The sequence below is a fragment of the Staurois parvus genome, unplaced genomic scaffold (assembly GCF_062004578.1).
Source record: "Staurois parvus isolate SC_StPar_1 unplaced genomic scaffold, SC_StPar_1.0 ptg000149l, whole genome shotgun sequence".
NCBI classification, from domain to species: Eukaryota; Metazoa; Chordata; class Amphibia; order Anura; family Ranidae; genus Staurois; species Staurois parvus.
In genome coordinates this window covers 973,221-999,073 of record NW_028317945.1, presented here as the reverse complement: position 1 = coordinate 999,073, position 25,853 = coordinate 973,221, and the positions used below count along the sequence as shown (strand labels likewise).

Below are 25,853 nucleotides of genomic sequence, written 5' to 3'. Positions count from 1 at the left end.
ATAAACTGTATTTCTTCCATCATTCCCAATTAACTCCTTCTCTCTTCCAAATTGCCTCTTCCTCTTTATCCCTTCTGTCATGCAGAGTATTGACCCAGTACCTCCTCCCCTCCCTCTCTCCCACCCAACTCTCATCCCCTCCCCCCTCCCCCCCCCCCCACTTCCCTCCCCTATCCCTCCACCCCCCCATCCACTTCTCCCCTCCCTCCCACCCTTCCCATCCTTTAGGCTTACATTTTGCCTATATATCTTTTGTGGGGTCAAACCCACCATAGATTACCTCCTTGGGGTTGAACTCCAACCATGGACAGATCCCCACACCTCCCACCACCTCAGATACCCCAAAAGTATTTCCATCATCAATTCAAGATGTTCCACCTTTCTTAAGGTCCCGAAGGAGAAAAGAGAGAGAGAGAGGGTGGCGTCAAGCGGGAGAAGAGGAGAGGAGGAGAAAAAAAAAAAAAAAAAAATAAATTATTAAATAAATAAATAATAAAAAAAAAAATAAATAAATAAATAAATAAATAAATAAATAAACTTCCCCTCTCTCTCCCTCTCCTCCCCCTCCCTCCCAGCGCCCTCCCTCAATTCTCTACCTCCCTCTTCTAGCAAACTGCCACTCCTCTCTCTCTCCACCTCCCAAACCCCCTTCTTCCACCTCCCAACCAGGGACTTCCATCCTTTGTAATTCAAGTCTATCACAGAAAGTTCTTAAATCCTCAGGAAATCTCAATTGAGCTGTAACTCCATTCTTCCATCCAATTAGGCACTCCGGCGTACCCCATCTATAGTGCACCTTTTGCTTTATCATCTGTTCTAACAGGGGTTTTAAAGTTCTTCTCCTCCACAATGTCTCTGGTGTTAAGTCTGCAAAAATCTGTATATTCTTTTCTCCATAATTAATACTTGATCTTCCCTTGGTCTTTCTCCATACTTCTTCTTTATCCTCCCATTTCTGAAATTGGACTATTATATCTCTTGGTTTCTCTTTTCCACTTCCTTGTTGATTTTTTCCTATCCTGAAAACACCTTCCAGGTTAATCTTTTCAGTTTCTGATCTTTCCATAATGGAGTTTAATATTTTACAGATAAGGCCTCTTGTTTCTTCTCCTTTTACCAATTCCGGAACTCCTCTCACCCTAATGTTGTTTCTCCTTTCCCTGTTTTCTTGTACTTCCATTCTATATAACAGCTTTTTTTGATCTTTCTTAATTTCCATTGTCCTTTTCTCCAGATCAGAAATATATTGAGCATGGCTTTTAACTCTTTCCTCTGTCTCCTCCACCCTTGATAGCAACCGGCCCAAATCATTTTGTATACTTGTCATTTCATGTTTTAATGTTTTTTCTAAGTTCTTGAACATATCTGCCATCTCTTTTTTGTTTGGAATTTGTAATTCACTTTCCGTGTCTCTGCTCTCCAATTTTTCTGTAAGATGCTGACTGTTATATTCTTTTCCCAGAGAGAGTCTAGGGCTACCTTCTGTACTCATTTCCCTTTCACATTTTTCACTAACGCTTTGAGATCTTTCTGGGGTCACATTTCCTTGAGATGTATATTTTTTTATCGTGCCAGTTTGAGACCCCCTTGGGCCACTATTTTTAACATTTTTATTTTTCATCTCTTCTATGCGTTCTTTTTTTTTTTTTTTTTTTTTCTTTCTTTAATAAGGGAAACACAGAGATTTATAACAATATATACCAGGGACTCCTATTTTTTCTTTTTTTTTCCTTCGAGTTCTCTATTTAATATTCCTTCCAGGCTGCTTTTAATCTCCTCCTCTCTCTCCGTCAGACCCCCCAGGGAAACCCCCTTTCACAACTCCTCCTTCGCCTTTAGACAACAGAAACAGTCATTTATATATCACAATAATCCATCCAGGCTGCTCTCACTCACCCTTCACAGCTGCAGCTCTAGCAAGTTCCTTAGTTGTCACATTCCATAGCTCTCTTCAGGGAGGAGGGGGGGGGGGGGTTTCCTCCGGGTCTCTTTGTTTTCACTCCTCTGTAACAAAGTCACTTCCATTCAGGGGGGGGAGGGAGGCATCTTGCTGCATACTTCTCCCATAAGAATGTCTCATGTACTGGGAGGGGAGCAATCCGATATCTTCCTCTCTCCTCTCAGCTCTAAACACCAGCCGGCATTTCCCCTACCCAGTAATTCTCTGCGGCTGACACGTGGGCAAGCCGAGCCTCCTCGTTTCCTCGGCAACCCTGCTCTCTGCTCTCTCTCCCCTGGGACGAGTCTCCAGCCTGTCTTCAATCCGACAGCACAGTTCACTTCCTATTCATAGTGCCCGGGACCACGGCTTCAGCACGTAACCCACCATACTCTGGTAGGTCCCCACGGTCCCTGTTCTCCAGTATCTGTATCCGAGGCGGTGGGAAAGGACGGAGAGCTTCCACACCACGCTCTCCTACACCGCCATAGTTAGGCTCCTCCCCCGGAAGAGGCAGCTACCCGCTGTATGTCATGCCCCAAAATGAATGAATTTATCAAGAGATTCTCCAAATATGCATTCACCATTAAAAGGCATGTGTAGTTGACTCTTCTTACAAGCTTGGAGTGAGTTTGACAGGTACCCATTCCCACTAAAACTACCTATGGGATCAGAATCGGAAGTTGTCTTTCCCCTCTCCCTCCCCACAGTCTTCTGGGACATGACAGGTCCCAGAAGACTATAGGACCATTCACAAGGCGCAGCACTACTTGCGCATGAGCAGTAGGCACCTGGCTGTGAAGCCACAAGCTGTCACAGCTGAGTGCCCACAGTTAAGATGCTGGAGAGAGGACATCCGCTAAACGTGGCTGGTGTGGACACATCACAGGACAGGTGAGTGGCTGTTTTTTAAAACTCAACAGGTACAGTTTGTAGCTGCTGACTCTTTTTCAGATTTGACTGGAGCTCCACTTTAAGTGACTTTGAACGTGGCATGGCTGTTGGTGCCAGATGGGATGGTCTGAGCATTTCAAAAACTGCTCATCTACTTGGATTTTTGTGCACAACCATCTCTAGGGTTTACAGAGAATGATCTGAAAAAGGGAAAATATCCAGTGAGCGGCAGTTGTGTGGACAAAAATGCCTTTTTGATGTCCGAGGAGAATGGGAAGGTTCAAGATGATAGAAAGGCAACATTAACTCAAATAACCACTCGCTACAACCAAGGTATGCAGAATACCATCTCTTAATGCACAACACATCGAACCTTGAATCAGATGGGCTACAGCAGCAGCAGACCACATCGGGAGCAACTCCTATCAGCTAAGAACAGGAAACAGAGGATACAATTCACACAGGCTCACCAAAATTGGATAAAAAGATTGGAAAAACCTTGCCTGGTCTGATGGGTCTCAATTTCATTATCGACATTCAGATGGTAGGGTCAGAATTTGGCTTAAACAACATGTAAGAATACATCCATCCTGACTTCTATCAACGGTTCAGGCTGCTGGTGGTGGTGCATTGGTGTGGGGAATATTTTCTTGGCACACGTTGGGTCCCTTAATTCAAACTGAGCATCGTTTAAACGCCACGACCTACCTGAGTATTGTTGCTGACTATATCCATCTTTTTATGACTACAGTGTACCCATCTTCTGATGGCTGTTTCCAGCAGGATAATGCACCAAGTCACAAAGCTCAAATCATTTCAAACTGTTTTCCTGAACATGACAATGAGTTTACTCTACTCCAATGGCCTCCACAGTCACCAGATCTCAATTTATTTATTACAGGTACTTATGCCGCACTTTACATATATATAGTACATTCACTTTGGGATGTGGTGGGACGGGAGAATCGCATCATGGATGTGCAGCCGACAAATATGCAGCAACTGCATGATGCTATCATGTCAATATGGACCAAAATCTCTTGAGGAATGTTTCCAACACCTTGTTGAATCTATGCCACAAAGAATTGAAGCAGTTCTGAAGGCAAAAGGGGGTCCAACCCGGTACTAGCCAGGTGCACTTAATAAAGTGGCCGGTGAGTGTATATTTCAGCTTATCAGTTACATAGTTGGAAAGGTTGAATAAAGATACCAGTCCATCCAGTTCAACCTATGTGGTGTGTGTGTGCTCATGCCAACATCATATCCCATATCCCCATATACTGTGTTCGCTAATATGTCCATCTAAGAGTTTTTTTAAACTGTCAATACTTCCTGCTGACAATTGTGGAAGCGAGCTACACATCCTTACCGCTCTGACAGTGAAAAAACCCCTACGCAGTTTAAGGTTAAACCACTTCTCTACCAATGTCATTAAGTGGCCCCGTGTCTTCTTATACTCCCTGAGATTGAATAGTTTATTCTTTATGCTATAATCACCACTGGGGTATTTGTATATTGCTATCATATCTCCTCTCAAGCGTATCTTCTCCAGGGTGAAGAAGTTTAATGTTTGTAGTTTTTCCTCGTAACTGAGGTCCTCCAGTCCCCTTATTAACTTTGTTGCCCTTCTCTGGACTCTCCCCAGTTCTAGCATATCCTTCCTGAGGACTGGTGACCAAAACCGAATGGCGTACTACAGATGTGGCAGAACAAGAGTTTTATAAAGTGGCAGGAATATTGTTTTATCTTTGCAGTAAATAATCTTTTTTATGCATGCTAATATTCTGCTAGCTTTGCTTGCTAGCTGCAACTTGGCATTGCATGCCACTGCTTAGTTGGTCATCTACTAGGACTCTGAAATCCATCCTAGATTCCTCCAGAGGTCCTTCCCCTAGCGAGTAACTTGCATTCATATTTTTAGCCCCCAAGTGCATTACATTTGCTATCATCAGCAAACACTGCGACTGAGGTATTTATACCAACCTCTACATCATTTATAAATAAAGAGAATTGGTCCCAGGACAGAGCCTTGGGGTACCCCACTTACCACTTCAGACTAGTCTGAATATGCGATATTAAAGTAATACTAAAAGGTTCAGTTTTTAACTTCTTCCTGCCCGGTCTTTTGTACAATGACCACCGAGCAGGAACCCTATTATCCTGGGAGGATATGACGTCCTCCCAGGATCGGGCTTCGCTCCAGTGCAATCTGTCACCGGATGTGTCCACGGGACACAGCTGATGACAGATCACTACACCAGCCCACTGCCAGTGTCATGTGATTGCTGTGACCAATCACAGCATATCACATGACAGTTGTAAACAATGAATGGCTTCCTTTTATGCCATTCACTGCTTACAGTGCTGTGAGCTGTGATTAGTCACAGTGATCACATGTACAGACTGGGCCAATCACAGCCCATCTGTAGCATGTGATCAGCTATGCCCAATCACAGCTGATCACAACAAAAACTACTGAATTAAGTAGTATTTCATTAGTATAAGCAATCATAATGTGTAAAAAAACCAAAGATCCTGAATACTTGCTCAGAGTAGTACACTGATACTATGGTGATATTGTATTTTTCTGGTCACAGGAGTAGGAAAAAAATAATAAAAAAAATATAAAAAATGTAATAATTAAAATTTATTTAATTTTTTTACATACTGCTGCCAGTCAGTGTCCCTGATCACCACCGCACCAGTTACATGATGACGCTGTACTGCATTGGTGACAGTATGTAAAAGAAAAAAAAATTATGAAAAATATTTTTAGTTTGTATAAATAGTATAAATAGTTTGTAGACTCCTACCACCTAAATAATAAATACTGATTTGGGTTATTTTCACCAAAGATGTAGAACAACACATTTTGGCCTAAATTGGTGTAGAAAGATTATTTATTTGCAAAATGTTATAACAGAAACAAGGAAAAACTTTTTTTTCAAAATTTTCATTTTTTTGTTTATAGTGCAAAAAATAAAAACCCAGTGGTGATTAAATATCACCAAAAGAAATCTCTATTTGTGTGAAAAAAAATGATAAAAATATAATAGGAGTACAGTGTTGCATGACCGTGCAATTGTCATTTAAAGTGCAACAGCGCTGAAAGGTAAAAATAGACCTGGGCAGGAAGGGCGTAAAAATGCCTGGTAGACAAGTGGTTAAAAAAAAACAAAAAAAAACTGCTGCTCTATGCAGCAGTTTTGCACAGAGCAGCCCGTCCCCTTCTCTTCTCAGGTGTGCCCCCCCCCCCCTTCCCCAGGTGTTCCTGGCTCCTCCTTCCCGTTGAGTGCCCCCTAGCAAGCAGCTTGCTATGCGGGCACCAGAGGAAGCGTGCTCCTGTGCCGCTGCTCCGTGTGTCCATTCACACACAGAGCCGCAGCTCGGTCCCGCCCCTTCTGTCTCCTCATTGGCTTTGATTGACAACAGCGGGAGCCAATGAAGACGCAGAGACCCAGGACAACTGAGGTTCTCGTGCACATTGCTGGATCACGATGAGGCTCAGGTAAGTATTAGTGGGGATGAGGGGGAGACTGCTGCACACAGGTTTTTTACCTTCCTGCATAGAATACAACCACTTCAATCACCACCCTTTAAACGACCCCTTGTAACCAGTTTTCTATCGAAGTACAAACCCTCTTGTCTCATGCCTACATACTTTTGTAAATTAAGCATTTATGGGGGAATGTATCGAATGCTTTTTCAAAATCCAGGTACACCACATGCACAGGCCTTCCTTTATCTAGATGGAAGCTCACTTTCTCATAGAATGTTAACAGGTTGGTTTGGCAACAATGACCTTTTGTAAAGCCATGTTGATTACTACTAATGATATTTTTTTCACCAGCAAAATCTTGGCTTTAGTCCCTTATCATCCCCTCCAATAGTTTACATACTATCGATGTTAGACTGACAGGCCTGTAGTTCCAGGAATGTATCTGTGCCCTTTTTTAAATATTGGTACCACGTTGGCCCTTCACTAATTAGCTGGTACCATTCCTGCTAGTATGCTGTTCATAAAAATTAGGAATAAATGCCTAGCTATAACCTGAGTTCTTTGACAACTCTCGGGCGTAAACCATCTGGTCCTGGTGATTTATTTGCGTTAAGCTTTTCAAGTCTTTTTCGGACACTGGCTTCTGTTAGCCACAAGGGTACATTCTGTGATGTGTTACTAATTATGCAGTCTTGAAAAATATATCCCTCCTTTTCCTTAGCAAAAAGGAGGAAAAAAGCATTTAGTACAGTTGCCTTCTCATTATCAATCACCTTTCCTTCATCATCCTTAATGGGGCCAATATGTTCTGTCCTTGATTTGTTACTATTAATATATTTAAAGAATTTTTTGGGATTTTTTTTTACTCTCCTCCACTATGTGTCTCTCCTGGTCTATCTTGGCTGTTCTGATTGTATGCTTACATTTCTTATTGCATTCCTTGTAGTGTTGGTATGCGGACAATGACCCCTCTGTTATATTTTTTAAAGGCAATTTTTTTTATCTTTGATATATCTTTTTACATTAAAGTTTAATTATTGTGCGCAGTTTAGAAAAGTTGGCTCTTTTGAAACTAAGTGTTCTTGTGCTTCCCATATGCCTCCTTTTCGTATGATTTATGGTAAATGGTTCCCAAGCTGTTGTGTATTTCCTCATCTGCTTCCAGATCCCCGTTTTTGTTCTCACTAAATCTAGTCATGCATTCTTTCTAGTTGGGGCATCCACCAATAGGCACATGAAGTTGAACTGTATGACATTTAAGAAATGAAGAGCCTTAAATGATTTAGCAGTTCCTTCTGCCCAGTCAATATCTAGATAGTCCCCCATAATGATGACATTGCCCTGCCTCGCTGCCATTTCTAACTGTGATAGAAGATCAAACTCCTTCTCTTCCTTTAAGTTAAGGGGCCTGTAGCATACACCCACTATTAATTTCCCGCCTTTTTCTTCCCTTTGAAGCTCCATCCACAGGGATTCCACCTCCCCCTTGCCCCATTTGCAATGTCGTTCCTCATGTTCACAAGCAAATCATTCTTGATATACAGGCATACCCCTCCTCCTTCTCTTGTACCCTCTCTATCCCTCCAATTCAAGGAATACCCCTGCATACTTGCCAGCCAGTCACATGACCTGTCAAACCAGGTTTCTGATATTCCCACAAAGTAAAAATCCTCCTCGTGCATCTGCAGCTCCACTTCTTCAATTTTGTTAGCTAGACTTCTAGCATTTGTGTACATGCCTCTCGGTTTTATACGGCCACAAATTATTTCCTCATTAGTTGTTCTGTGGCTGTGATTATGTTTTGCCAATCCACTTCCCCCTTGTTTAGGTATTATGGTTATGCTCCCCCTAATGCCTCCATTAGCATCCTCTGACCTTCGCCCACTGCTAGCTATCGCTTCCTCTGATTCCTCCCGCACACTATACCCCCCCCCCCTCCCCGCTGCCTAGTTTAAAAGCCCCTCCAACTCTTTGGCCATCCTCTCCCCCAAAAGAGCTGAACACTTCCCATTTAGGTGCAGTCCATCCCTACTATAGAGCCGGTAACTGACTGAGAAGTCAGCCCAGTTCTCCAGGAACCCAAAACCCTCTCTCCTGCCCAAATTCCTCAGTCACTAAAGTTCTGTTAGCTCCTGCTGCCTCTCTAGCAAGGTACCGTCAGTACCTCTGAGAATACCACCTTGGAGGTTATTCTCTTCAATATAGCCCTTACAGTTCTTGAATATGACTGTATTTATTTTCTTTTTTCAGACCAAGTACATTTTCTACAAGTACAGAAATGTGCCTGATGACTGTGCTAGAAAACCAATGTGCTTATAACTTCCTGTGCTCTAAACTAAAGTCTCATACAATATTAATGGCTGTCAACAGTTCTCTCATGTGAACTACAGAACATCTCCTCATGTTACAGGGATGAGGAGAAGGGAGATGTTTGTTGTTCAAATCAGAAGAATAGTCTAGAGTGACAATGCTGCCCTTGCATATATACAGTACAGTGAGTTGACGCCGTCACCCTATACCAGGAGGTATGCTACTGCCATGATCACCAGATAAGAAAAAAAAAAAACAAATGCAGACACCACATTTAGGCTAATTTCACACTAAACAGTGGTAAAAACACATATGCATTTTTGCCGTTTTTTTTAACAAGCTTTCGGTGTGTTTTTTTAAAGAACATGCACACCGAGGATCACCAATATGGGTCCAAAGGTTTTAATAAACCATCACATAGTTACAGCAAGGCAACGTTTCGGAGTCTCGCAGGACCCCTTCATCAGGCATGTGACCTGATGGTCACATGCCTGATGAAGGGGTCCTGCGAGACTCCGAAACGTTGCCTTGCTGTAACTATGTGATGGTTTATTAAAACCTTTGGACCCATATTGGTGATCCTCGGTGTGCTGGTGACATTTTTTCCTTGCTGATTTTGTTCGGTTCCAGCCGACGGTCACTGCAGCACCCACTCATACATACAGCCATTTTTTAACGCAGGAACGTGTGCGTTTGGATCATATACTTGCTTTTTAAAGAACATGTGCCTTAAAAACTGCACCAAAAACACTTCTCAGGTGTATTTTGAGGTGTTTATTTCAATGGGAAGAAGCATTTTTGGGGCAGATTTTTACCTGAACAAACATACTTCAAGACTGCTACAAGCAGAATGTTTTACAACACATGGGTAGCGCATGCATAGGGAAGCATTTTTCATGAGCTTTCCTTGGGCTTTTTCTTTTGTATTTTTTTTTTTAACACAGAAGCGCTTCAAAAAACTCTTTTGTCTGAAAGCAGCCGTAAGGACTGGTGTGCTGCAATATGGTACATTTTTTTCTCCTGAAGATCTCAGAGAAGTATGAGGACTGCATGTTCATTTTATTACCAACAGATCTAAAATCAAATGCCCCCTGATTGTAAATAGGCCAAGCTAATATACAATATCAACGTGATATACAATATTAAAGTGATTAGGGTGTGGACATCTTTCTGCAGCACATTGTTACCTATGATAAAACAAATTTTATGTGCACAAAGAAGGATTTTCATCTTTATTTACAATAAGAATAAGTGTCCCTGAAAACAAAAAATAAGTTTCCCCTCCCTTACCTGACATGGTGCCAGAGTACAGAGTGTTGGCTTAAAGTGTAGAGTCTTGGGCACAGTACAATTAACAAAGACTTTTGAAGACTATGTAAGCTCAGGAGAGAAGCTAGAACCAGTCATGTGGTGCAGCTTTGGCATCGGTGTCCTTTCAGAGATGGATGCTTCTGTCAGGTGCTCTGTGCTGAGAAAAAAAAAAACATTTCAATGAATTAACAAATTGACATTGCTGCCAAGTCTGAGGGTTGTGGTTCTGTATTCAAGCTATGTGCCCTCAATGTTTGCACCCTAAGGGCTAGCCTAGCACACACAAGCTGTTGACTACTGAGTCACTGTTTATCAACTCTTCACAAAGATAAATATACAACATTTAAAAAGATCTGTCTGCCATTACTGTCCTGCTGAGGCAAAATTTTGTAAATTTAGTAATTGTCATAAGAAAGATTAGGTTTCCAAATTTAAACAGAAAACAATACAAATTGAATACTGTATACAATACTTTATTTGCACTATCATTTAAATTTTCAGGACAAGTTTTTGGGGTGTTCCCTTCTTTACAGTCCAAATTACAAAGTGCACTAATATGGCTATTATCACCTAGAGCAAAATTTTAAATAGAAAGCGCTCTATTCATAATGATAGTCGCTGGTTTATGGTGAAATTATGTTCTTTCCATTTACAGATTATGGCCCCAACAGTGCTCACTGGCACATTCAGAAGTATAGAAATCCATCTGTAACCAATGTCATCAGTATGTTTTGCAACAATAAGGTTGTGAAGGTCTTGAGAGAGCTCTATGCTTTTACCCATCATGAGATGTTTGTTGTGTGACACCTTGGTAATGAGACACCTTTTTATAGGCCATCAGTTGAGACTGAACCTGCTGATATAGAATATTAGCTACTGTATAATATTTTAGTATGCAAGTTATATACTGAATTATTGTTCATTGAAGATTTTTATTATGCACTTATCTGCAGTAATCTATAGCAATTAATCATATAATACATTTTTCTGAAGTCAGCATGTACTGCTTCACTTAAAATGTAGCCCTCTATTAAAGCCAGGCAGACAGTGCTTAAAAGTAGTTTGGAAAGTTAATTTCTAGCATTACTTGGAAAACATGTTTGATTTAATAAGTCGACATAAAAGCAATGTTGCTCAGTAAACCATAGCAATCAATTGAAAACTATCTTTCATTATGAACTGCACTGAATGATTAATAACAAAAGCAGTTACAACCGGTTACAGAACATCACAAAGGCTTCCACAGTGGTTATCTAACTTCCATTAGATAAATCACCACAGAGAACAATTTCCGCACAACCAATGTAGCTTGTTACTACAAGCTAATTGTGGCCCTACATGATTAGAAAAAAGTAAAAAAAAAAAAAAAAGGTCATATTTGATAAAGATCTTTCGAACGTGCATGCGATAACAGCATTATTGTATCAAAATTTTTCCCCAATTGTTGACATATTATTGATCTTTAACCACTTCCCGTCCGGCTGCTGTATATAAACGGCTGGACAGTGGCAGTGCAGGGGCGGGTTGCCGTTCATAAACGGCGCCCGCCATTTTGGACTGTGCGCGCTCCCTGAACACCGATCACTGTACGGGACCTCTGTGTGAGGTCCCGATTATGTGATCACTGATTGGTTAATCAGTGATCACATAAATAGGTGTAAGTAAAATGTCACTTCTTGACATCATTGCTTACTACGTGTGAAATCTGTGTATGATCACAGAGGTCACATGGTACAGGGCTATTCACAACAGCCTTGTACCATGTGGCAAGATGTGATAAATCACAGCTCACACAGTATTTCTCAATGGCTGCAAGAATGCAGCCATAGAGAAGGAGAAATGATTGCTTTTACAGCCTTTATGGTTGTAAATGCAATCAGTGTGTAAAAAAAAAAAAAAAAATCTTCATCACCCCCCACAAGTAGTACAGTGTCATTATGGTGATACTGTATGCTAGGGTGACAGTATGTTAAAAAAAAATAATAAATATAAAAAAAATAAAAAACATTTTTTTGAAAAATTATAATTTTTGGTTATAAACTAATTTGGGTTGTTTTGTTTTTACTAAAAAGATAACTGAATACATTTTGCCAAGATTTATGAATAAAGATTATTTATTTGCAACATTTTATAAGGAAAACACTTTTTTTCAACATTTTTGGACTTTTTCACTATATAGCAAAAAAATAAAAATCCCAGTGGTGAATAAATACCACCAAAATAAAGTTTTATCTGTCTCAAAAATTTAAAAAAAAATTCATATGGGTACAGTGTTGCATGACCACACAATTGTCATTCAAAGTGTGACAGCACTGAAAGCTGAAAATTGGCCTGGACAAGAAGGGGGTAAAAGTGTCCGAACTTGTTAACATAAATGGTACATTATTTGATCAATTGAATAATTAGCAGAAATGATGTAAAGATTTTTTAACCTTTGTGAACCCTACCATTTGCCAACTGTATGAAGAAGAAAGATCTTTCTTTTCGTTGCTTGTACTTACAGGGTTACATTTTAACACATGCACTGCAGGTTGTTTTTTTTTTGTTTTTTGTTTTTTTTTATACTCTTTCTGATCAATTCTACTACTAAGGCTTAGATTTGGTTGTTTATGCTACAAAAATTAACATGTTTTGGGTTTCGAAAATTGAAAGATTAAATGTATCGAACGTTTTTTCGAAGGATTTTCTAACTATGTATAGTCACCTTTAATTGCCGACTCTACCCCAATTCCTTCAACACATTAATGCCATCAGAGGGGTGGCCTTACCATGTAGCTGGAAATAAATGAAGAACAGTGTTTATGGGTTTAGAGATGTGCTTAGCTCTCTATTAGATTCAGAACTATGAAAGGTGCTCCTCCCTTCATTCATTTCATCATAGAGGGCAGTGCATTGTGCTGCTGTACAATGATATGTGAACCTGTCTAGTGTGCTGCGATAAAATGCAGCATGTCTGCATTTTATTGCAGATCACTGCAGTGGAGCTTGGGGCTGCATTTCAGTGTGAACAGAAAACAATTGTTTTCTGTGTGTTCTACTGGTGACTGGTGTTTTACAGTGCAGAAAACCGTCAGTCATTCTACCACTATTCTGATTAGCACTCCCTTGTCACACTGCATCGCCAGGTGACTGACGATTTTTTGCTAGCAGAAGGTGAAGGTGCTCTTTGGATTTTAGACCTCTCTATGTAGCTAGGCTCTGAAAAAGTTTCATGCAGGCGATATGTCTATACTCAGGAAAAGCAGCAAAATGTGTGTTTTTAGGTGTAATTATTAGTGTGCCTATGCTGAGCGTGAGAAATAACTTGTTAAAAATTAAAATTCTGTGAAGAAAAGAAAAAAACTTTTGAAATTTTCCAAAGAATTTTGGCAAAAAATTACAACTTAAAAAAAACTCACCATGCCTCTTACTAAATACCTTAAACTGTATACTTTTCAAAAAGGGGTCATTTGGGGGATGGTTGTACTGTCCTGGTATTTTAAGGCCTCAAGAAATGAGATAAGAAGTCAGTACATCAAGATGATCAACTTGCAAATATATACAGTAGGTATAGAAAGAATCACCCCCTTTAAAATAATCACATTTTGTTGCTTTGCAGCCTGAAATGAAGACAGACACAGTTTTTTTTTATTCAACTGTATCTAGTCAGTGCAGCTTATAACATCCAAGTGAAAGATATAACATGTCAGAATTTTTTTTTTTTAATTCAAAAACAGAATCACTGAGTTGAGAAAAGGATCACCCCCTTCCATCAGTATTTTGTTGAACCACCTTTTGCTTTAATTACAGACTTTATGCTGGCCATACATTATACAATTTTCTTGAGAATTTTGCTTTAGATTTACCAAAAACCATATAATATGAGGTCAAACCTAAACAACATTTTCAATTGTATTCAATTAGGCAGGCCCTTGCACTACATAGCTGAAGATAAATCTAAAGGAAATTGGGCAGAAATTGTACAGACATTTGTACGAAAACTGTATAGTGTATGGCCAGCCTTAGTCTGTTGGAATATATGTCTCTACTGACTTTCCACACTAGACTTTGCAATATTTGCTCACACTTCTTTGCACAACTGCTCAAGTTCAGTTAAATTCAATGGTGACTGTTTGTGGGTTGTAGTCTTCAGTCCATTCCACAGATCTTCAATGAGGTTTAAGTCTAGGCTCTGACTAGGCCATACAAGGACATTTACCTTTTTCTCCTTCAACCACTGTGTGCTCATTTTTGCTGTGTGCTTTGGGTCATTGTCATGTTGGAAGGTAAACCATCTTTCCATTGACAACTTTCTGGCAGAGGGCAGCAGATTTTCCTTAAGAATTTGACAGTATTTTGCCCCATCTATTTTTCCCTCTATCCTGAGAAGTGCTCCAGTCCCTGCTGCAGAGAAACACCCCATAACTGGATATTACCACCTTCATGCTTTACTGTAGGAATGGTATTATTTGGATTGTGAACTGTATTGGATTTCCGCCAGACATACTGTATGGTTTGTTGTTGAGGCCAAATAATTAAATTTTAGTCTCATCTGACCATTTAGCCTCAGAATTTTCAAGGTGCGTTTTGGCAAAGCTCAGTCGTGATTGCATGTGGCCTTTCTTGAAGAGTTTTCTTGCAGCCTTCCATTACAAGCCACATTTGTGAAGAATTTGTGATATGGTTGTCAAATGCACACAATGGCCACTCTTATAAATTCCTGCAACTGCTTCAGAGTTACTGTAGGCCTCTTGGTAGCCTCTCTGACAAGTTTCCTCCTGGCTCTTTCATCCAGTTTGGAGCGACGTTCTGATCGAGGGACGTTCTGATCGAGGGTCTGTGTTTTACCAAATACCTTCCACTTCTTAATAATAGGGTTTGCAATTTTTTTTGTATCCATCACATGACTTGTCTGTCCACAACTTTATCCCAGAGATCTTTTGACAGTGCCTTACCACCCATAGTTGATTGTTTGCTTCAGTTGTACTATCAGGGACTGAAATGCTCTATGTAAGCTCTTTTCATTCTGAGCTAATCAAAATTACCACAGCTGATCACAGGTGAAAGTCAAATGGCTTTGTGTGCCATTAAGAAGGTGATTAGCTATACCTGGTCAAGTTTAGAAGTCCTTTTTAGGAAGGGGGTGATCCTTATTCCAACTCAGTGATTCTGTTTTTGACATTTTTTAATTTTTGTCTGACATGTTGGTGTTATAAGTTGTATAAGAGTAAATACAGCTTGATAGGACAAAAACTATGGGGTTTATTTACTAAAGCTGGAGAGTCCAAAATCAGACTCCCTTCTGCATAGAAACCAATCAGCTTCCAGGTTTCATTGCCAAAGCTTCATTGAACAAGCTGAGGTTAGAAGCTGATTGGTTTCTATGCAGAAGGGAGTCTGATTTTGGACTCTCCAGCTTTAGTAAATAAACCCCTATGTGTCTTCATTCCAAGCTGCAAATCAACAAAATTTGATTATTTTAAAATGGGAGGGAGGGAGGAGTATTCTTTTCTACACCCATTGTATATAGCATAGTTTGAAGACAACTTTCATGCAGACTAAATAATTTCCACCGATTCAGGTTATATTTACCAAAGAAATGCAGCAAATTTACATTTTGGCCTAAATGTATCAATAAAAATTATTTATTAGCAAAACTGTATGACAAACTTAAAAAAAAACATTTTTTTGAACATTTTCAGGATTTTTTATTTATATAGTAAAAATAAAAAATCCAGTTGTGATTACCTACCACCAAAAGAAAGCTCAATCTGTCTTAGACAAAAATTGTATGAAAATCATTTGGCTCCAGCATTGCATAGTTCAGTAATTGTCAACTGGACAAGTGTCAGGACTTAAATAATGGTAAAAAGATTAGAACAGATAGGCCAACAGCATAACAATATCAGGGTGGGCAATTATTGCTGTCCTGAAAGACTACTAGAAAAGTTACCAGTAAGCCTAACTTGAATTTTCTCAAAACGTCTTTCAGGACAGCATGAGAGGATAAACAAGAACTTACCCCCTTAGGGCGCGATCACAGCTTGCAACTCCTTCCTACTGAAAGCCTGCTCCCCAGCTGAAAACAAATCCAGTCTGTAATGGCATACAAAGGCGGACATGCTTGACCATGTCGCCACCTTACAAATTTGTTCCAGGGTGGCACCAGCCTTCTCTACCCAAGTACATGCCAAGGCACTCGCAGAATGAACATGAATCCCCAACGGTGGAAAAGGCAGGTGGATCAAGGTCTGAATGTGAATAAGCTAACTTAATTGCCAATCTTAGCCATCTGGCTATGGATCCTATGGTGGCTTCCTGCCCCTTTTTGGTCCCAGCAATTCTGTGAAATTCTTTGTAAAAGCTCTCTGACGGGTTAGGGCAAAATTCTGACAAAACAACATTTTGTGAACAATGATAAACCGATGGTAAAGAAAGGCTGGATCAGTCTTTAGAACAATCCTATCCCGATAAATCATTAAAAAAGTTCTCTGATTGATAAAGCATGTAGGTCATTAATTCTGTGTGCCGAAGTCATAGCTATAAGTAGCATTCTCTTCAATGTGTTGGACTTCAAAGTCACAGAGCTTAGAGGTTCAAAAGGAGACTTGGTTAGGGCTTGCAGAATCACTGAGAGATCCCATTTAAGAAATACCTTAACTGGTCTGGAGTGGGATAACGCCTTGAAGAATCTAATGATTAAGGGTTCTGAAGAAATAGGGTGCTCCTAAAAGACTCCTAATGCTGAGACCTGGACCTTTAGAGTGCTGATCACTAATTTCTTGTCTGCCCATTGTTGCGGAAATTCCAGCACAGGACAGAAGTAAGGTCTTCCAGGGGCCTTGCATTGGAGGAGCACCATTCCAAACTGTCTTGTAAATTACTTTCGTGACATTTTTGCCAGAAGGGTGCCCACTAGGCGTTGTGAGAAACTCTTCCTCTCTAGCAGTTTCTTCTCAGAAACCAAGCCGTGAGGCGCAAGCTTTCTATCTTCAGATTACAGAGAGGTCCCTGTTGTAGCAGGTCCTTCCTGAGTGGAAGCATCCAGTACGGTCTGTCTGCTAGCTGGAGGATAATGGAAAACAGCTGTTTATTCAACCAGAAAGGAGCTACAAAAATAACCGCCACTTTTTCAGCTTGAATTTTCTTCAGGACCTGCAGAATTAGTTGGAAGGGGGGAAAAGTGTAACACAGCGGTAAGCCCCACTTTTCGGTGAGGGCATCTATTCCCACTGATCCATCTTCTCTGCTCAAGGGGAAAAATCTGACAGGTTTTGGCATTTTGGCAGTTCGCAAACAGGTCTATCAGCAGCTGTCTCCATTCCCAAACTAAGCTGAGAAAGACATCCTGATTTAGACACCATTTTCCTTCTTATACTTGGTGCCTGCTTAAAAAGTCATCTACCAGGTTTAGCAAGCCCTTGAGATGTATTGCAGACAAGGACGCTGGACTGACATCTGAATAAGCCAGAATTTCCTCTGCCAGTCTTTGAAGACTCCTGCTCTTTGTGCCCCCTTGCCTGTTTACATTGGCTACTGCCGTGGCGTTGTCTGTGCAGACCTGCACATGATGGCTCTGGAGCTTCTGGGAGAAAGCTAATAACACTAGAGTAACAGCTTTCTGCTCCCTCCAGTTTGCAGAATTTGTCACTTGTGGTTTTGACCACTGCCCCTACGTCAGATAACTTACCAAGTGTGCGTCCAAGCCCCAGGAGCTGGCATTTGTGGTGAGAATCTTTCTTACTGGAAAAAGTCAGACCAGACCTTTTGAAAGAATTTCATGTTATTCCCAGCACCAGAGGGATCTTTTTTTACCCTTGGTACCCTTTACCTTGGTGCCCAGAAAGGTCAAATCCCCATCCCATACTTTCAGAATAAAGTGTTGTAGGGGTCTTAAGTGTATCTTTGCCCACTGGACTGCTGTAATGGAAGCTGTCAATAGGCCGAGGGCTGACATCAAGATTCTGATTGACACCTGATGATTGCACTGAAGCCATTGCCACCTGAATATTTTGCGATTTCTCTTCTGGCAAAACAATCTTCTGTTCTCTCAAAACCCCAGAAACAGAACTTTCTTGGACGGGTCAGATTGGACTTTTGGCCCTTTAAGATCTAGCCCAAGCTCTCCTGATGATTGCGGGCCACTTGTAAGTCCTCCTTTAACTGGTCTTCTGAGTTTGCTAGAAACAGAAGGTCGTCCAGATACGGAATTAGCCTAATGCCTCCGCCATCACTTTCGTGGAAAGGACTCTGCCATCACTTTTGTGAAAATGTGGGGTGATGATGACAGGCCAAAATGGTGGCGCCCTGAACTGCAGGTGCTGAATAGAATGTTCTGACCTCAGGGCTAGTCAAAAATCTTTGGGAGCACTCTCCAAACAGGATGTAAAGGAGGTAGGCATCCCTTAGATCGATCCATGCCAAGTAATCTGAAAGCAGAACATTTTTGACCAAAAAAGATAGAATCCATCCAAAACCTTTTGTTTTGAACTGCTTTGTTGAAGGGTTTTAAATTGAGAATTTAGGTGGCGTGCTTTCCTACTAGGAATATGTGGGAATAAAAACCCATCTGTTCTTCTCCTGAAGGGAATGGAATAATCACATTCTGAAGTATCATTTCTGAATCAGGTTATTCATAGCTAGAGCTTTTACTGAATTTTTCGGAATGTCCATGACAAAATACTTTCTTGGAGGAATTTCCACAAATTCTCATACTTGTAACGATTGCGCACAATAGGGACATGAAAGCTGTAGGCGACAGCCATTTTGTTATGGTCTCAGCCATTTTGTTTTCATGAGCAGTGACCTTCCTCCCTCCCTCTGCTTGCAAAATGTGGAATTTGTAGCTGTAAGTTTTAACAAACTTCAAAAGAGCCTCTTATCTTAAAGCAGATTTCCACTAAAAAGCAGAAGCTTCGCTTATTTGCCTCCTCCTCCCCCCCTCCACTGTCATATTTGCCACATTTTTGGGGGAGCGGGTACTTGATTTTTGACAGTTCGCTGCAGTGAAGTGAGCTGGAAGTTCGGCCCCCTCCTCCCTCCCGCAGTCTCCTGGGACTTTTCACAGGTCCCAGGAGACTGTCACAGCCTAGTGCCCACAGCTGAGATGCTGGTGCCGTGAAGGAGAGAAGGAAAGAAGGAACATCATGGGTGAGAACATTGCTGGACTCTGGGACAGGTAAGTGTGTATTTATTAAAAGATAGCAGCTGCAGTTTTTTTGTAGCTGCTGACTTTTAATAAACATAAAAATGGCTGGAACTCCACTTTTGATAAAACACAATAGACCTAGTCAGAGATGTAAACAGCTAGTTAGTCTTGGCAGGATGTCGGTTTCTACAAACTATGGAAAAACTCTTTCCTCTGACCCATCGTAAAACAATAACTCAAGTCAAGCCTGTCACACATGACGTGTAAGGACATTAAAGCTCTAGGAATGGAGAGCGCACCATAGAACGTCTATTCCCCAACTTAACAATTCCACATACAATTCATAAAAATCAACAGGAACAGGACATATTAATATTAGGTATATATTTGAATGGGGCATATCATACCGAATAAATCAAGGTCATACTTGACTACCCTAGCACATACGAAAGGAGAGAAAGCAGTCTCCTGCCTCACGGGTGACAAAGGTACGCTGTGTTTGGTATTCCTGGATACGAAATATAATTCTGAATAATATTCTGTCAGTTTCTAGACTACCACTTGCACGTATTGGAAGTTTTTAATATTAGTATGAAACTGTAGTTGGGACTTGGTCATAAATGCGGTGACCTCCCGGCAGCCATCTCTCAAACCGGATTATTGGTCAGTTGTCTCTGGCGACACCCCTTTGATATCACAGAAAAGGGGATGAGCGAACCTGGTAAGCAAGCTCTCGTTTAAACATCAACCAAAGAACACCTAAGAGATCCATAGCAAAGTTTTTGCTTGGACAATTGGACTCTGCTCAAACCAGGACTTTGCAAGTATTCTTCATTTTCACCTCCTTTTATTTCTCTGTTGCGTTATTGTTCTCCTTATGTCTTTGTAACATCCTTTTCTGTAAATATTTTAATTGCACCATTTGATCTATTCATTAATAAACCCTATTTTGAAAAGTATTAAAACTATCTCTTAGACTTTTAATGCAAACTAAAGAATCCCTGCCTCTTGAAGAGTGCTAGTGATAATAATCCTCTGAATATACCGGTCTGTGGTGACAGTATGTGTTGCAGACGTTTATACTAAAATCATAGTGTTACTGCCATGATTTGTGAGTTTCCTCCTTCTCGGTAAAAGGTAGTGGTGGAAATTTAAAAAGGTAATTGCTTAAATAATTAATCCAGTGACAATCGCTCTCTGGTTGCTGGCACATAGATTGTAGTCCTGTGAGCTGGAAAATCTTTGTGCACGGTGCAACTTAAAGTGGCATTGTTACATAAGACTTCTCTGAGGGCAGTTTTTTCTTTTTCACAGAGAAAGATTTTTTTTATCCACTGTGTGATCCAAAATTTACTCCAAGTCTGGCCCAAAAGGGATATCTCCAAAAAATGGGATTCCACACAACCTTTCTTATCTCCCTGTCAGGTCTTCAGCCATAAGGCACGAAGTTCTGAATTAGACAGCGCTCCTGAACAAGCGGTCATGCGTATAGATTCTGTGCATGCATCCGCTATAAATCCCACCACTTTGGAAATTGTTGAAAACAAATCTTTCTTCTTTTGGGGTCCCTGCATTAATGTGTGCCTTCAGCTGGTTTAACCAGTGTTTTAGATTCTTAGTCACACAGGTGACTGCCATAGTAAGTTTCAAAGTTTCCATGATGGATTGCCAGGACCTTTTCAAGAGCAATTCCAACCTTTTATCCATTGCCTCCTCCAAACTTCCCATGTCCTCAAGCTAAATCTGTATATTTTATGACCTAGGAAAATGCTGTGTCCAGCTTAGGCATTTACTGTAGTTCCAAACTGCTGAGGTATCTTCCTCAAATGGGAACCTCCTTTTGTGGGACCTGGAAAAAAATGGTTTACTTGCAGGATCCTGCCCATTCCTTCTTCATCATATCAGAGATAGGTGAATGAACAGGGAAAAATCTACCCTTTGGTTCGCTAAACCCCAGGTACATCCGATCATGTAGAGCGAGATTCTTCTCTTCCTCTTTAATGCCTAAGGTAGCATTGATCGCTTTAAGAAGGCCATCCACCTCTTCTAGCAACAGTTTGTACTTAGATGCTGAGGAATCCGCAGCCTCCTCCCCTTTGTCTTTCTCTGAATCTCTATCACACAATGGCGAGGAGGAAGCCACCTGTGCCGAGGGTATCCCAGACCCTGCGCCAAAGGAAGCTGATGACTGTGGTGGGGGCAGCAGGTTCCAAAGACCCCAATGAACCTTTAAATGACTGCAAAGTTGCACTCCGTTCTACCGTCATAGCAGCCAGAAAGTCACTGGAAGCTGCCTCTTCCTTTTCTAGCATTGAGATACACTCCTTGCATAACTGCTTTCTACAAGAATCCACCAAATTATTTTTGCATGAAGGACACATTCTCTTGCTACTGGATTCCCTCTCACCGTTTTTAGCCTAGACAGAACAAAAAAAAAAAAAAAACACCTCAGAACTGATCTAACAGCCTAACAAAACACCACAGCACCAACACCTGTGAACCACCTCCCAGCCATAAATGCCACACCACTTGTGCACTGACCCTATCCAGCAGGATCTAGTGAACAGACAGGCCCCTATTTAAAAATTGATCAATCCTTATGTACTGACTGCCTAGCTCATTTCTTAAGGCCCTTAAATGCCAAGACACACACAAATACCCCCCACCCCATATTACCCCTTTTTGGAAAGCAGACAGTCCATAGTATTTAGTAAGAGGCATGGAAAGTTTTTTGAAGTTGTATTTTTTGTCACTGTTTTGGAAAATGAAGAAAACAAATACATTTTTTTCACTTTTTTTTGTCACCAGTGCAGTACAGCGCCATCATATGACTAGTTTGGTAATTTAAAAAATTAATTATTAAAAAAAATATTTATTTTTTTTACATACATTTTTTTCATCAGCGTATTTCAGCATCACCATAGTGATGATCACTGTAACAGGAATTGTTTGAAATGTCATGAATGGCTTTCATTCATGACCGTTTACTATTGTGATGTTTCAATTGGCCCACAGGTATCACATTGTACAGGGTGTTGTGCTTCGCCCAGGTACCACTGTGATCACTAGTGAGAGAGCAGATCACACACAGTATTAAACAATGATGCCATGAATGGATTCCATTTATGACTCTTGTTTACTAGGTGACGTGATCACGTGTTATATGGGCCGCTCACAGCATCCTGATACCGAGCACCACAATCAACTGTCTGGTGGACACAGTGGTTGCAGGTCATGTCACTGGAGGCCCTGGGTGGTGAGCACAGTGTGCATGAGCATAGCGATGTATTGGCATGTCATGGTGCCTGGGTAAAATTACTGTTGGCCAGTCGGCAAGTAGTTAATGTTTTACAGAAGGCACACAGACGAGCTTGGGCTAGTATCCAGCATGCACTAACACATACAGTTGTGTCCAAAATTATTCAACCCCCAATGCTGTAAAGGGGTTTAGGGACTATAGTGTACATTTGGAATTGTATTCAGAATCAAATCCTACAAGGACGTTGTAACTACCCAAATGCAACTAAAATGACATCAATTGTTTATGTAATACAGTAGTAAATGGTTCTTATGTGGTTTCTTCATTGCCACAATTATTCAACCCCTTAAAGACTACCACTCTGAAGAACAGAGGTTCATACAGGTGCTTTCCATCAGGTATTGAAAACACCTGTGGATGTCACCGAGCAGCAATCAAGCATAATAAGCACCAATTAGGCAGCTTTAAAATGACTGTGATACTCAGCTCCTTCTAGACATTTACTGGTGTGGTTACAAACATGGTGAAGGCAAGAGAATGGTCCAGGAAGACAAGAGAAGAGGTGATTTCTCTTCACAGGAAGGGCAATGGCTATAAGAAGATTGCAAAGATGTTAAACATACCAAGAGACACCTTAGGAAGCATCATTCGCAAATTCAAGGCAAAGGGCACTGTTGAAACGCTACCTGGTCGTGGCAGAAAGAAGATGCTGACTTCGACTGCTGTGCGCTACCTGAAGCGTAGAGTGGAGAGAAGTCCCCGTGTGACTGCTGAGGAACTGAGAAAAGATTTGTCAGATGTGGGTACAGAAGTTTCAGCCCAGACAATAAGACGCACACTGCGTAATGAAGGCCTCCGTGCCAGAACTCCCAGGCGTACCCCCTTGCTGTCTCCAAAGAATAAGAAGAGTCGACTGCAGTATGCCAAAAGCCATGTGGACAAACCACAAAAGTTGTGGGATAGTGTTCTGTGGACTGATGAAACAAAATTAGAACTGTTTGGGCCCATGGATCAACGCTATGTTTGGAGGAGGAAGAACAAGGCCTATGATGAAAAGAACACCTTGCCTACTGTGAAGCATGGTGGAGGGTCAATCATGCTTTGGGGCTGTTTTGCTTCTGCAGGTACAGGGAAGCTTCAGCGTGTGCAAGGTACCATGAATTCTCTTCAGTACCAGGAGATATTGGATGGAAACGTGATGCAGTCCGTCACACACCTGAGGCTTGGGAGACGTTGGACCTTTCAACAGGACAATGATCCCAAGCATACCTCCAAGTCCACTAGAGCATGGTTGCAGAGGAAAGGCTGGAACATTTTGGAGTGGCCATCGCAGTCACCAGACTTAAATCCGATTGAGAACCTCTGGTGGGACTTAAAGAAAGCAGTTGCAGTGCGCAAGCCTAAGAATGTGACTGAACTGGAGGCCTTTGCCCATGAAGAATGGGCGAAGATACCCGTAGATCGCTGCAAGACACTTGTGTCAAGCTATGCTTCACGTTTAAAAGCTGTTATAACTGTAAAAGGATGCTGTACTAAGTACTAAGATTGAATGTCACTTGGGGGTTGAATAAAACTGATAATGCTGTGAGCACAGAAAAGACATTTGTGGTTATTTCATTATAACTGTTATGTTATATTTGTCTGACCTACAAGTGCCTCTTTAATGTAAATGTAAGCAAGATGACTGAATGATCAAAAGCAATGTCAAACTGGCCAAAACACTCAATTTCAGTGGGGGTTGAATAATTTTGGTCACAACTGTAGGTGCATCCGCTCCAAGCTGCTTATTTAAAGGAGACCCTGGTGTGTATTAATCACTGGATGTTCATCATCATGATCGGTGTTCTTGCTTTTGCCGACTGATCTTCCATTGTTGACCTGCCTTGTGCCTGACCTTGCTGTGTGGATTCTGGATACTGACCTTGGCTTGCCTTTGACTATTCTCTGTCTGCTTCCCCGATACTGACCTCAGTCTGATACTGGACCTTGCTCTGCCTGCTTCCCTGGTACTGACCTCAGCACTGTGCTGCTCAAGTATGACACTGGCTTACCTTGACTACATCCCTGACCGTGCCAATCACCTGCTACCGGCATTTATGCTTTTTTTGAGCCTTTCACCTCTGTCACTACATTCAGGGATGCTCAGATCAAAGCCTCTCTCCAACTCGGCCTCCAACCAAGGTACATGACACTAATTTCCTTAAAACCTATAACATGGAGGCCCTGAAGCACCAAGGCTGTAGAAACACCCACAAAACTATCCCATTTTGGAGAGTATATATGTGATTTTGCACTTCCGAGTAGGGGACGTGTGCGCCGCCCTACCTGCGGAGTCATTGGCTCCCAAAGATGCCAATCACTGGGTCCCAGACAGCGATTCATGACCGGGACTCGGTGGTCAGAGGAGAAGTTGACAGGGGAGAGAGCTGTGTGTAAGCAACACAGATCTCTCGCTTGTTAGCATGGATGTGCAAAGCAGAGAGATAGAAAGCAGCACGTCCCTTAGTTAAACACTAAACAGTAATCACAACACAGTACACCGTTAACCCTTTAATCACCCCAGATGTTAACTCTTTCCTGTCCAGTGTCATTAGTACAGTGATCAGTGCTTTTTATTAGCACTGATCACTGTATTAGTGTCACTGAAGATGTCAGTGGCAGTTAGTCAGTTCCCACCCAGTGTCAGTTAGTGTCAGAATGTCCATTGCAGTCCCGCTATAAGTTGCTGATCACCATTACCAGTATAAAAAATAAATAAAAACTCCAGTATATATACCGCCATTTCTAGACATTATAACTTTCACGTAAACCAATTAATATACACTTATTGTGATTTTTTTTTTACCAAAGACATGTAGCAGAATACATTTTGGCCTAAATTTATGAAGAAATGTTATTTTTTTTAATTTGATATGTTTTATAGCAAAAAGTCAAAAATTTATATTTTTTTTTTCAAAATTGTCTGTCTTTTTTTGCTTATTGTGCAAAAGATAAAAAATTCAGAGGTGATAAAATACCACCAAAAGAAAGCTCTAATTGTGTGAAAAAAGGACATCAATTTCATCTATGTACAGCGCTTCATGGCCGTGCAATTGTCAGTTAAACGAATGCAGCGCCGTATTGCAAACAAAATGGCCTGGTCATGAAGAGAGGTAAATCTTCTGGAGGGCAAGTAGTTAGTGTTCTAGGGGCATAAATCACGCATCTAATTACCTGATTATCTATCACCTTTTTGGAGGCCCTGGAGAACCAGGACAGTGGAAACATTTGGGGACACTGGCTCAACAAATCTTAATGTCTGAACACAGTTTTGCAACTTTAGCATATGTTAGTAAAACTGTGCATTTCATCCTATGTAAACATGTAAATTATACATGTTTATTTCTGGATAATCTGTGCCTTTATTTGGTGGTAAACCGTAATGGATATCTTGGGGTTTTTTTAATATTATTTAAGAAAAAGGTTTTAAAACAGTGTAATCACTGTTTAACTTTAACTGTAATTTTTATCCTAC

At 41.0% G+C, this 25,853-nt stretch overlaps 1 protein-coding gene across 5 annotated transcripts in view; it reads right to left on the bottom strand.

The window, feature by feature from the left end:
- SGSM3 (small G protein signaling modulator 3) overlaps nt 1-25,853 on the bottom strand; it is a 247,573-nt gene that overhangs the window by 203,636 nt on the left and 18,084 nt on the right. For all 5 annotated transcript variants that reach the window (XM_089674219.1, XM_089674222.1, XM_089674223.1 and 2 more), the window contains exon 2: nt 9,933-10,110. In XM_089674219.1, the coding sequence (XP_089530345.1) occupies nt 9,933-9,939 (7 nt within the window). In that variant the 5' untranslated portion in view covers nt 9,940-10,110. The remainder of the gene's footprint in view (nt 1-9,932; nt 10,111-25,853) is intronic.